The sequence below is a fragment of the Heptranchias perlo genome, chromosome 6, assembly GCF_035084215.1.
Source record: "Heptranchias perlo isolate sHepPer1 chromosome 6, sHepPer1.hap1, whole genome shotgun sequence".
NCBI lineage: Eukaryota > Metazoa > Chordata > Chondrichthyes > Hexanchiformes > Hexanchidae > Heptranchias > Heptranchias perlo.
In genome coordinates, this window is record NC_090330.1 from 53315040 (window position 1) to 53329273 (window position 14234).

At 38.1% G+C, this 14234-nt stretch overlaps 1 protein-coding gene across 1 annotated transcript in view; it reads left to right on the forward strand.

Moving 5' to 3' along the window:
* The window catches only part of tmem135 (transmembrane protein 135), a 362855-nt gene that overhangs the window by 130270 nt on the left and 218351 nt on the right, over positions 1–14234 (forward strand). The window contains exon 5 of the mRNA XM_067986325.1: positions 5157–5222. Within this exon, the coding sequence (XP_067842426.1) occupies positions 5157–5222 (66 nt within the window). The remainder of the gene's footprint in view (positions 1–5156; positions 5223–14234) is intronic.

A 14234-nucleotide genomic window follows, 5' to 3' on the forward strand; every position in this document is an offset into this window, starting at 1 on the left:
AAAAACCAAGTAGAAAGCTGAAAATAAGAAGTGGAAACAGGTAACCCATGGTGTATTAGAATGAAATAAGAATGTAAATTACCGAACTGTTGGACTGGTGCTAGCTATGGTGAGGCCAGTTTCCATGGGTTCTATCTCTCTAATTTCTCCTCATGCTGTGTGTGTTTGTGGAGAGGGCATAGGTTCATTCCACTATGATGGAGATTGAAGCAATAAATATGTTTTTTAAAATGTTGAAAATTTCATTCTGCATTTTCCACACGCCATAGAAGTATAGCCTAGAGGAAAGCTGAGCGTGTTAATGAAAATGTTAGCATGACATTGCAAATAGGCAACGCCATATGTGGCCTCCTATTCCTGCAGCATAAAAAGGCACAGGATTTTGCCATTGTCCCAGCTACGTTTTTCTCTGCTAAAGGTTCTTTGTTGTTCTCAGTCACCCACTGCCAATTGGTGTAACCTCTGGAAAATGATCATCCAGCCTGATTTTTATTACAACAAACATACAAGACTAAGACAAGGCTTCTTTTCCTCCACCTCCTTGCTTGGTGTTCTCTCCACCATGTCCTAAAACACTCTTGAGAAGTCACTTTTTATGCAATGCATCCTATAGAAATGTAAGTAGTTGTTGTAAGTAAGATTACCAATGCTGTTTGCCTATGCATTGGCTCCGCAATGAAAAATGAAGGCAGAATGGAAAGAAGGCATATGCTGTTCAGGTCATATGACAACTACTTGCATCTGTCATGTTCACTTAATACAGAGATGTCTCAGCATTTTGAATGGAGGCTGAGCTGGGGGAAGGGAGGAGCATCAGGAGGGGGAAAACCATTTGAAGTGGTACGTTCACAGTGCAACTCGTAGGAGTGACCAATTCTATGGTCCCTTAGTAGATGTATAGAGATCAAATAAAGCACACAGAATATAAAGGGTGTTGGCACACAAGGGGCTAAAGAACCCAATTGAATTTTACACTGAGAATGTACCCCAGTAAGGCTGTGGTCATACAGTATGTATGCTCTTTAGCAATAATGAATGCAATAAATTGACTGCATCAAAACAAACTTACCATTGGCTGGGTCAGCATTTCTGCACCAATACTTGCTAGAGTTTTCAAATGATGCAATGAGCAATCACAGTTCCTGAAGCTTGTGATTGCTGCATAAGCTGCTTGTTGCCAAAACATCAAATTACTTGAGATCATGAAACGCACTCATTAGGTCAACTGCCGTATTTGCTGGATCATTCAGAAAGAAAAAAAAGCTTGAATCTTGAACAAAATAGTTTATAATATGATTGCTTACATGGATATGAAGAAACATTTCAAACTATAGTTAAATATTTATTCGACAGAAAATGTACTTTTCTTTCTCTTGCTCTCCAGCCACAGAAAAAGGTTTCTGTATATCCTTCAGATAGTATTGCATAACACTCCAGGTAATGGATTTTACATCTACAGCTCTAAGATAGATCAAAAGAATGCATGCCATTTCACTGATGTAAAGGACTCCACTTCACAGTATGTCTGAGACCCATAGCAAGCAGGCAGACCCTTTGGTCACGGCTTCGATATTTTTCACCCAGATATACAGATGTGGAGCCAGGGATCGATTAAGTCGGCAGTGACATCAGGGACGGCGGGATCGAGTTGCAGTAGCATTAGCATTGCTTAATGTCGGACTGGCCACAATAAAGGGCCTTAGTTGGCCCATGGGTTGCATAATGAGTACCCCTGTTCTAAAGTAACCCTAAAAAAAACTTCAAAAATAAATTGGGATTTTGCTGACAATTTAAGCAACAGTGGGCTGTGTGCATTTTTCTGAATGAAAATGAATCACCGCGCCTGAAACACTGCACACAATCAAATCCGTATATTTATATTCCGTGTAAGCTGTCTTTCCAATTCAGATTCTGATGTGATTTGCCCCATATAGTGTTAATTGTTCTATCCCCCTCATTATAAGTACGTTTATATAAAAAAAATCTTCCCTTTGTTCACAATCCAGCTCATCTACAAAGATGGTTGAAAGTGCAGTATTACAATCACTATATTTCAAAGTATTTTTATTCTGAAGTATAGGTTTGTATTTGCATGACTGAACCAAAAGGTAATTGCCAAATAAAATATAGGCAAAGAAGATTGTGCATACTCAGATGTTGCTGTTGTAGAATTATTCTGCCCTCCCCATTCAAAATCAATGATTTTACTTAACTCTAAACAATCACTGAACAGGAAATTGCTCTGAGGTTGCATGACCTGTAATTATCGCTTACTATGTCATATGCAATGTGCAGGAAAGTTTTGTCGGCTATTCATTTGCTTGCTTGTTTTCTACATATCAGATTTTTTTTTACCACTCCCTTTGACCTAATGAAGTTATCACAGCCGTTAGAAGCTTATCCTTTGTCAGCTTGTAATGGGTCCAGGTGGCCTCTTCTCTCTCTCTTTTCAGAAAGGAAGCTATACTTGTTGTGTTAATCTTCTTAGTGACACGGAACACATCAAGTGTGCAGTTTCTATCAAGAATCTGTGGTACCAGCCTTTCAAGGGCTGCAGATTCGCCTTGTATTTGAATGGCTTTGACATGTGGTGTGGTTGTATAAGTACCAGTGTATTAAAAAGATCTCTTGCATGTACAGAAAGAAAAGCCCACACATCAGTGATTCTCAATAGAAAAAAGAAGCTTAGCTGGATTCACAGACTACTCTGTTTGGCTGAAACATCCTTAAAAATGTTGGTGGGAAGACTGATGAAAGAAAGCAATTCCAAGGAATACAAAAGCTTGTATAACATACTCCCTCCCCTTTTCTGTTGCGGAGGGCGTGTAGAAGAAATAGAGCTTGAAGTTGCTATGGATGTTGGATAATTTAAGTGAGTTCACACCAGCCGCATTAAGATTAGGTGCCATTGTATAAGGAGTGTTCTACCCTCAGACAGGTGTATAATTACTTGTGTTGTGTTACTTAGATTCACTAGAAAACAATTGTTCTTCTGTTTTCAATCACTTCATTTACTTGGTGTGAGCCTTATTCATGTCCCATTTGTTTTTAGTTGCGAGGTTGCCTATGTCTTAGTTACAATTAAAAAGAACCAATGAACCTTGTATTAGACCAATCTGGGAACATGACCTTAAAGATGTGGTCATACTTTTTGTGACCTCATGTGCTGTGTGTTAACTTCTAAAGAGCTGTAATGAGAATACTTACTTAATAATGAAATCTTATTGTGTGTCCCAATCATTTCACCCTATTTTCTTCCCTTTCCCTCAATTCACACTATTGTATGTTTGGACATCTTTGTGGAAGTAATTCAAGAACTAGCTGATGACAAACTTCCCTTCTTGGTGAGGCCTGAGTATGATTGCCTGCCAGTCAAGATTCTCAATCAGATTTGTGTTTTTAATTGGGTTCCCAACATGGTCACATTTGTAGGTACTGTTCTGTATCTAAATTGAGAACTTTTTAACTTCAATTTTAATGCAGAATAATTTTGGTCATTTAGAAATGTGCAAAGTTACAAGTACATAAAAGATGAACATTTATTCAAATTATTTTTAACTGGTTTAAAACTTTAATGAAAGTTGTTACCTAAAATCCATTCCGGAGAAGTCAGTTGTTAAAACTGTCGGAAAATTAATTGTTTGAAACTACAGCATTGTTTCCGTAGGTAAATGAATTGTATAATAAGAAAAAAAAATCAAGTTCTCAGGATGTCCCAAAGCGACTATTTCTGGTGGTTTGTAACAATAAATATGTGGAGATTTGTATTTTTTAAAATTAAAGAGTTGAATCATGACTGGTTCTCCACATTGTTCAACAAGGTTAACATTTCACTGGAAGTGTTTTACTGCTGCTCTTTCCCCAACCCCCTCACCCCCTTCATTTTGTTTCAAGAAACCAAACATTACAAATACAGGTTGCAAGTTGAAGCAGGAAAGCTGGCAAACATTTAACAATTGAAAATCCAGCATGCAGTATAATAATGGTACAAAGCAATGGGTTCGGCCACAATTTTAGAGCACTGTGTTTAGTTTTGGGTGGCCCATTTTTTAAGGAACATTAAGCTATAAACTGTATACAGCATAGATGCCAGCGGTGGGAAACTATAGTTATGAGGAGAGATGTGAGATATTTGTACTATTTGTACTGATGCACAGAAGGTTTAGGGAAGATTTTTAAAATTATGAAAAGTTTTGATGGGGTGAATAGGGAAAGACTCTTTCCTCAGATTGGGAAGGTAATAATGAGATGTGATCAATTGAAAACTGTCACCAAGAGAGTAAGGAGACATTAGGAGAATTTTCTTTATGAAGAGCATTGTTGGAGCATGGAATGCTTTGCCATGGGGTGTAATTAAGACAGGGACCATTACATCTTTTACGGGTAAAGTGGATAAATATTTGAGACAGAGGAAGATTAGAGTTATGGGGAGAGTGCAGGACAGTGGGATTAGTCCTAAGCATACTCTAGATCCATGAAAACATAGGTCTACAATTCTGCCGTTGGGATAAGAGAGCTGGTTTTACTGTTTAGGGGAATCTGGCCCTGCATGTTTGTGACTCGTTGGTCTTCATATTGAACAGGACTCTCAGACCATGCCAATGGAGACTGACTCTTCACTCTGAATGTACAAGCAAGAGTGCAGTGCATGGGTGTTGCTCTTAAGCCGGATGCGGTGTCCAGCACAAATATAAAAGCACCTGTATCCTAATAAGTGTGTTCTAATAATTCCTGGTGGCTGCATTATGATAGAGAGAATGTTGCTATCATAGTATGTGGAATGTTAGAGTTGTCTTTCCTGTTCGTGTCAACGGGAGGGGAGAGGAATCTTTCTATATTATAAAGCACTTCTATGAGTTTTCTGGAAAGTGTGCATAGCCACATGCAGGGGAGATCATGAAACTTTGAAAACCTGTTTTTTCCTCCGCCCACTGAACAGGGTGAGAATTTCAAAACAAAACTTTATCATGATTGCGTTACTTTATACTTCTATACAGGCAGGTCTACGAGGTGAGAACTTTTGATTCTAAGAGGTTGGTTTTTAAGACACAGTTTGCCTTGTATTGAAATATTACTTAGTGCAGTGAATACTATTTTAGAATAGTATCCATTAAAGATCATAAATATGTATTCATAAAACTTGTCTGTCTTCACAGGCAACTGAGAGCATATTTCGAATGGCTGTGACAAGGGGTCTTATCACACCAGTTAAACATGGAGAGGTAAGAATTTATTATAATATCTCTATTATCATTTAAAATTATAATTGAATTATTTTTGTCTGCCAAAGTAGTTGCATCATTGACTAAGATAAATCATAAGGCTAAGCTCAAAGTAGGTCAAACAAATGGGCCTTGATTTTTACGGAGGGGCGTTAATATTATGGCGGCCAGGAACGCGGCAACTTGGAGGCGGCATTTCAATTTTCAAAATTTTAACTCCTCACCCAATCTTTTTCCACCCATTGAGGGTGGGAGGGGGATGGGTGGAGGGTTAAAATCGAGGCCATTGTATCCTCAACCAATATGATGTTGCAGACTTTCGCGAGATCATGTTATGTATCTAGTTCGTCTGCAATGTTTGTGCAGCATGTCTTGAATTCAGTCATAAATGATCCGAACTACTTTGGCACCCGAAGAGCAAGGAATAGGAATTGTATTGAAATCTTTACAGGGAATAAACAAATGTAACTGTATTTTAAGGCCTGGGTTGAGTCGGAGCTTGAAACTTTCCTGCAAAAATGTTATGGTGGCTGGCATTTCTCAGGGGAGTATAACTAGGTATCAGACTTTCCTTAATCCTGAACCTTGTGCTATGCAGTCACTGAATGATACATGTACAAGATGGAGAACAAGAAGTTTCATTTGATTTAGCAATAAACGTCATCAAAGTACTAATGATGGATGATTGACTGTCATCTGTAGGGAACGGCATCAAGGCTGTGGTTGCAGTACAAAATATGGCAGAAGAGTTAAAAGGACTTAGCAGAGCTGAGGGTACCATGGTATGGTAGGTGGTTAGCTGCAAAGACCAGAGGGAATGGAGTATATGAGTGTGTGGCCTTATTGCGTGAGGACATTGACAAGTAAACATGCCCTCATTCTACAGAATGTATATAATACACTGTTACGAAAAGCATCAAAATGTTTTATTACTCACAAGAAGTCTGAAAACTGGGAATTGGTACTCAAAGGAACACTCCAAGATATAACACCCTTCTCTGCACTACTTCCAGGGTTTGGATGTTTCCCTTGTGCCTCAGTGATCAGACCTGAATGTAGTATTCAAGGTGTGGCCTGATGAGAGCAGCTTCAGCTTAATGGCCTTGACTTAAAAACAGTGTTGACTTGACAATACGACTTGACAATCTGTGCGCTTTGTTAATTGATGCTCTGCATTGACTGGACAAGTCAATGTTGAATCTACTGTCACTTTTCAGATCTCTTTCGCTCTCCCCTAGCTAGCTTACTGCCATTCACTAAATGATTCATTTACGTGTTAGCCTTGGTAGCATTCTCACCTCTGAGTCAGAAGGTCATGGGTTCAAGCCCTCTTGCACAACTTCAGTACATAGTCAAGGCTGATACTTGAGTGCAGCTCTGAGGGAGCACTGTATATAGTCTGAGTTACTATCTTTTGGATGAGATGTTAAACTGAGTGTGCCTGCTCAGGGTATGTAAAAATTCTACGGCATTAGTCACTGAAGTGGTTAGAGATCAAAGAGTAAAAAAGTGTGGGTGAGCATTTGGGATTAGTGACCATAATATGATGAGATTTAAGGTGATTGGCAAAAGAACCAGAGGCGTCATGAGGAAAAATTGTTTATGCAGCGAGTTGTTATGATGTGGAATGCACTGCCTGAAAGGGTGGTGGAAGCAGATTCAATAGTAAATTTCAAAAGGGAATTGGATAAATACTTGAAGGGCAAAAATTTACAGGGCTATGGGGAAAGAGCAGGGGAGTGGGACTAATGGGATAGCTCTTTCAGAGAGCCAGTGCAGGCACAATGGGCCGGATGGCCTCCTTCCGTGCTGTATCATTCCATGATTGTAAGGTTCAAATAAAATGTTAGTTTTTAAAAAAAAACAGGGGCCTAAGATTGGAAGAGGGCCGATTTTAGAAAGATGAGTAGTGAGCTAACTTAGGGGAGGTGGAGAGAGAAATTGGCACACAGGACTGTAGATCAACAATGGGATATTTTTGAAAAGGAGATTGCAAAGTTGCAGAATAAATATATACATTTAACAAAACAAGAGACAACTTCAAGTTTTAGAATGCTGTGGATAAATAGATTAGGAATAAACTAAGATTGAAGAGGGCATATGGAACCTTATAGGTATGCTTAAAAAATGAGAGAATACAAGAAAATGAGAGAGGTTAAGAGATAAGGAAAGCAGGGAGGGAGTATGAGGAGAGAATCTTAAAGAATTTAAAAAGAACAGTAAATTATTCTACAAATATATCAGTAAAAAGAGAATTGTTAAATATGAGGTGGAACCCATGAGGGGAGAAGATATTGAGTTTAGTCGAGGATTAGCAGAAATTGGCAGGACTACTTAACAAATATTTTGCTTCCATGATTGCAAAAGAGAAGAATATTGAGGAGGAGATAAATCCCGAATTGGCTAAAAATGAGCTGAAAAATGTAATAATAAATAAAAGGAAAGAATTAGAGAAGTTAGTTAAGCTAAAGAAGGGCAAAGTGCCAGGAACTGGTGGGATACATCTGAGAAAATGGGGGAAGAAATAGCAGAGGCCCTAGAAATTATATTTCAGGGTTCTATTGAGAGGGAGACAGAGCTAACCTGAGTAATTACAGGTCAGTTAGTTTACCATCTGTGGAATCTTTAATTAAAGATGCAATTACTGAATGTCTACATGAAGAGAAAATAATTAGAAGCAGCCAACACAGATTTCCGGAAGGAAGACTGCGCTTGCCAAACTTTTGATGGGGGAAATCCAGCGGACTCAGTGCATATGGATTTCAGAAAAGCTTTGACAAAGTATCACGCTGAAGACTATTGGTGAAGATTAAGGGGTATGGAATTAGGGGGAAGGGTAGCAAATTGGATTTAAAAACTGGTTAGAAGGGAGGAGAGTAGGAGTTAAGGCAAGATTTTCGCACCATTGAAGTAGGGACCATGCCAACATCTAAGAATAGGTCCGATAGGTGGTTTGAAGGAAAAGGAGTAAAGAGATATGGCAACAGGGCAGGCACATGGGATTAGGACTATTGCCCGCATGAAGGATAAACACCTACGCTGACTGGTTGGGGCCCAATGGCTTGTTTGTGTTGTACTTTTTAATGTAATTCTACGTAATTCCTCCTCCCTCCCCCTCCCCCCCCCCCCCCCCCCCAAAAGTTAGATAGAATATGCAAATTTGACCAATTTGCATTGTGTTTCTGAATCTGGGTCATTTATGTAGATCAAACAGTCGGGGTGCGAACATTGATCCATGGGCATTCCGCTCAGTACATCTTCGCAACATGTCACTACTCCCCTAACTACTACCAGCTGCTTTATCTCTTTTTGCCAATTCCTTGTTCGACTTGAAATGTTATTTATCTTGTGTAGCAGCCTTTCATGTGGAACTTTATCGAACACTTTCTGGAAGTCTGAGAATACTTTAGCATTGGGCTTTTCCCATCAAAAAGTCAAGGTAGGTGAGGCAAGATTTGCCCCTTCTGAAATTGTGTTGGCTGCCTCTAGGTTATTTTCATATCGATACTCCTCAACTTTGTTCCTAGTTATTGATTCTATTATTTTCAGTTACCAATAACAGAATAATGGGTCTGTAGTTACTTTGGTTTGTTTTATAACCTTTCTTGAAAATAAGTACCATGTTAGCTTGTTTCCAATCCAGTGGGACCTTCCCGGTATTCTTTAATTGCTTCCTGGTGACTGTTAGCACCTCCTTTTATAATGGCTTATAAAATTATCGGTACACTACATCTGAATGTTTCTGCACTGAGAAAATTAATAAATCCACTGAAAATTATAAAAGTCCAAGGTGATTTTCCTGTAATACTTTTCTTTCCAATTGAATAACCTGTTGAACGTATTCAGGATGGTTTTTTAGAACAGTATGTTCTTGAACCAACAAGAGAACTTAATCAAAAGCAAAATACTACAGATGCTGGAAATCTGAAATAAAAACAGAAAATGCTGGAAATACTCAGCAAGTCAGGCAGCATCTGTGGAGAAAGAAACAGAATTAACGTTTCAGGTCAATGACCCTTCGTCAGAAGAGAACCTAATCTTAGATTTAGTAATGAGCCTGAACTAGTCAATAATCTAACAGTAAGGGAACACCTAGCTAATAGTGACCATAATATGATAGAATTTGATATTAGGTTTGAGAGCAAGAAGGGTGAGTCACAAATCAAGGTTTTAAATTTAGAAAAGGCTGTCTATGGAGGGGTGAGGCATAAATTGACCACAATAGACTGGGCAAAACTATTAACGGATTAAACTACGGTTGAACAGTGGGGGGAGTTCAAAAAAGTATTTGGTAGAATACAAAACCTGTACATACCTCTAAAGGACAAGAGCTCTACTTGTGTAATTAAACAACCTGAATCAACAAGTGAAGTGAGAGATAGTATAAAACTAAAAGAAAGAACTCATATGAAGGCAGAGAACAGTCGAGATCCTGGGAGGGATATGAAGAACAGCAAAGGGATACAAAGAAAGTGGTAAGAGCTGCAAAAGGGAATACGAGAAAAAGCTTGCGAGGGACATCAAGGACAGCACCAAAGGTTTTTACAAATATATTGAGAAAGAGGGTGGCTAAGAGTAATGAGGGCCCCTTAATGGCAGGTGATATTATAATTCGAAATCAGGAAATGGTAGAATTACTAAGTAGCTATTTTGTATTGTTCTTCACAGTAAAAGATGAGGATAAAATACCAGATATACGAGGAAAACTAAAAATAAATCAAGGGGAGGAACTAACTAGATTCAATATAAGTTTTTAAAAAATGGTGATGGAGCAACTAATGAGATTAAAGATAGACAAATCTCCAGGACCCGATGGTTTCCACCCTAGGGTATTAAAAGAAGTAGGTGAGGAAATTGTTGGTCATGGTCTTCCAAAACACTCTCGATTCAGGAATTGTCCCCTTGGATTGGAAAATTGCCATTGTCACTCCACTCTTTAAGAAGGGTAAGCGAGATAAACTAGGAAATTATAGGCCTATTAGTCTTAACGTCAGTTGTGGGGAAGTTACTAGAATCTGTTATTATGGACAGAGTGACTAAGCATTTGGACAAATATGAGCTGATCAGAGAGAGCCAGCATGGAATTGCAAAGGGTAAGTCATGTCTAACGGCCTATTTGAATTTTTTGAGGAGGTAACTAACGTGGTAGATAAGGGAGTGCCAATGGATGTTATTTATATGGACTTCCAGAAGGCAAGATTCTAAATAAGAGATTGTTAACAAATATGAGAGTGCATGGAATTAGAGGCAACGTATGGGCTTAGATAGGGAAATGTTAGGCGGTAGGAGACACAGAACAGGGATGATGGGTATGTACTCAAATTGGCAGAATGTGACTCGTGGTGTCCCCCAGGGATCTGTACTGGGGCCATAGCTTTTCACTATATTTATAAATGACTTAGATGAAGGAATAGGGAGCTGTTTATCTAAGTTTGCTGATGACACTAAGTTAGGTGGCACAGTGAATAGTGTAGATGGGAGCAAAAAGTTGCAAAGGGACATTGATAGATTAAGTGAATGGGCAAAACTGTAGTAGATGGAGTTCAATGTGGGAAAGTGTGAGGTCATCCACTTTGGACCTAAGAAAGATAGAGCAGAGTATTTTCTACATGGCGAGAAGCTAGGAACCATGGATGAGCAGAGAGATTTAGGGGCCCAAGTACAGAATTCACTTAAAGCTAGGCACAAAAAATAATTGAAAAGGCTAATGGAATCTTAGCCTTTATCTGAAGAGGGCTGGAATACAAAGGAGTAGAAGTTATGTTACTGTTGTATAAAGCTCTGGTTCGATCCCATCTGGCGTACTGTGTTCAGTTCTGGGCACCGCACCTCAGGAAGGATATATTGGTCTTGGAGAGGGTGCAGTGCAGAGTCACCAAAATGATACCAGGGCTAAAAGGGTTAAATTATGAGGTCAGGTTGCACAGACTAGGCTTGTATTCCCTTGAATATAGAAGATTAAGGTGATCTAATTGAGGTGTTTAAATGATTAAAGAATTTGATCAGGTCGATAAAAACTATTTCCTCAGTTGGGAGAGTCCAGAACAAGTGGACAAAACCTTAAAATTAGAGCTAGGCCATTAAGTGATGATGTTAGAATGCACTACCTCACACAAAGGGTAGTGGAAATCTGGAACTCTCTTTTCCCAAGAAGCTGTTGAGGTTAGGTCAATTGAAAATGTCAAAACTGAGATTTGATACATTTTTGAATTGAATTGAATATACATATTAATTACAGATTCAAGTACCTGATTTCAAATATGTGATAACAGGTTAGATGGTTAGAATTGACTGACAACTTGCGGTTAGTGCCGCAAGACAACTGTTGTCAAATTCAGGGTGTTTGGAGTCAGGGTGCTGTGTTTGCTTCAGCACCACACAGAAGGATCAAGAGATGCCAAATGGCTCATTGGTAGAGAAGATGGTTTTGAGACTCACTTTCAATTCTCCGTCACAAGTAGATGACCCCATAATGTTTCAACACCACATTACAAATGAAGAATAGCAGTGCAAACCTGTATTTTCCAGACATGTAATGATGGCAAATGTTACAATGTCCCTCTGTCACTAATAACAGATTGATACTGGCTTTTAAATGATATAGACCAGCAGTTGATCATAGATATGAACATCTGGACTGGGAGTCTCTCCTCAAGAGAGTTCCTTGTTAGAGTGAAAGATGAGCATTAATATGGTTAGTCACAGTAATACCATTATCACTATCTCATTGAATTTAAAAGGTGTGCATTTTAATGTTTGTTTTTAGAATGTAGAAATATTAATGTTAAAAAGTTTAATCTTAATAAGCCAAAAATATCTAAATACATTGCTATTAAAATAGTTGAGAATGCTGGTAATATATTTACTCAAAACACCCTGCAATCACATGTTAGCTATAGTATACAAAATGCCATCAGTTTTGCCATAACCACTTCTGCGATACAGATGTTAAACATTTATAAACCCCCAAAATTAGAAAAAAAAATATAGACATGGGTGCGTATTGAAAGTTTGTGTATTTCGATATTCTGTATTTATTGTATACACTCAACAGTTCAAGTGAGAGCAGAGCTTTTAAAAATAAGACTGGCTCTCAGCTAAATTGTTTGCTGACTATAGAAACTCTGCAGCAGAATCGTTCCATTGATAAATAAGCATTGTTATGATGTGCACATACTTGACTAAGTTAAAAAGAAATGTGCTCAAGAATCATATAATATGATGGTAGTTTTTGTAAATGAGGCTGCTGTAATGCTTCTCTCCATCTGTTTGACACTGAGTCTATAACAAGAGTTGTTGTATTTCACCTATATTTAATTTGTTGTGGTATTAGACCATAACTGAAATGGATTCCTGTATTTTATGTTAAGGGTACAATATAAATATGTTTCTGATTAGAAAAAACTAAAGGATATTGAAAAAATGTAAAATATTTATTTTAAATTAAAACAGCTCTTGAAATATTTATTTTGTCAATGCTAGCACATTTCAACTAAACAGGGTTTTGAACATCTTCAATAAAAGTGTCAGTTTATGCAGAATGAAGTGCACCTGCTACATGTGGCTGTATAGCTATTTATCTCCATAGATAACCAAAAAAACAAAGTGATCACTATATTTAGATTCTTAATTATATTCTGATAGTCCGAGGAGAACTTATTTCAGCAATCCACAAGTGAGTCACATCCGTTGCTCAAGCTGCACGTATGAATGGAAATTAGGTCACTAGTATCTGTTCTATGATGCCGCATATCTGCATAGAATCAGGAAGATTGGTTAAATCATCGGTGACGTGATCTTGCATAAGTCATTATGGATTGCACATTGGGTGGAGAATGGTGCACTGATTATTTAAAGCTTTTCTGTCTAGTGTATCATTATCTAAAACATTTAAGATGTTTAAGTAATGCACTAAGACCTTATAATGAGGTTTAAATTATATCCTTTGTTTTATATGTTATGAGAAAATTGTCAGTTTGTTCAGAGTTCATAGAAAAAAAGGTGCCCCTTAGTTCAATTTCGCTCATGTATCATTGTAGATGAGTAACATGTCTTATCATGCTGTGCAAACAGATTAGTCTTTTCCTGCTGCCACAACTAATTATTGGCCAAAGGAGCCATCAGTCATGTACCATAGTCCTAAACTAGAATGGTTTAAAGGCAGCAGTACACTGTGGTTTTGTATTTGAATGACTTGGGTGGGACCGGGGTGCAGCGGCACTGAGTTGGAATTCAGCAGTAATCTTCTAATGTGTATTAAAATGAATTAAGGGCAGTTGTCGGTTCATAATATTGATTTACCGTGCCTTACAATGCAATGGTGTGCAAATATATATTCCTCACACAGCAAGTTTATGTTCTTTCCATACCAACTGAAAGAGGCAGTGCAGATTAGGATAATTAATAAGCAGTGAGGGAGGTTGCTGTTTGATACAATGGCAATGTTGCAGATCCAGTGGAAGGTTGCATGACTGCTCCATTCTCCTACAAAATAGTCCGAAGACCTAACGAGGGGAAGATTTTTTTTGAAAACTGAATTTAAATCAATTTTTTCTGGTTTCTACAATCCCAGAAGACCTGATTTTAATCACTTTAGTGTATCTATGTTTGCTCATTTGGGAATCCTATATGCTACTTTCTTGAAAACTTCTCTGCATCAGAAATATTTGCTGAACAACAGTTGATGAATGTATTAGTTGGCACGTTGTATTATAACGTGCGATGTGGCTCTCATTACAATACCTTCCTTAATTAGTGTTGATTGGTAGTTGCCTATTCACAATGTGAAAGTCATCTGATGCATGAAATTTAAGGCCATCAGCAAGTGGAGGGTTTCTTGCAATGATATGGTGGTTCTTGTTTTCAGGCAGGGTCTCACCAGAACTTGTGCCCCATTGGCTAGGAATACTGGTACCGACTGATAAGTCTGATAAATAGTGACCATCTGAAAGACTATAGAATTCTGTAGTTGTTTTGTACAAGGGGGCTTTGAAATACAGTATGAAGATACAC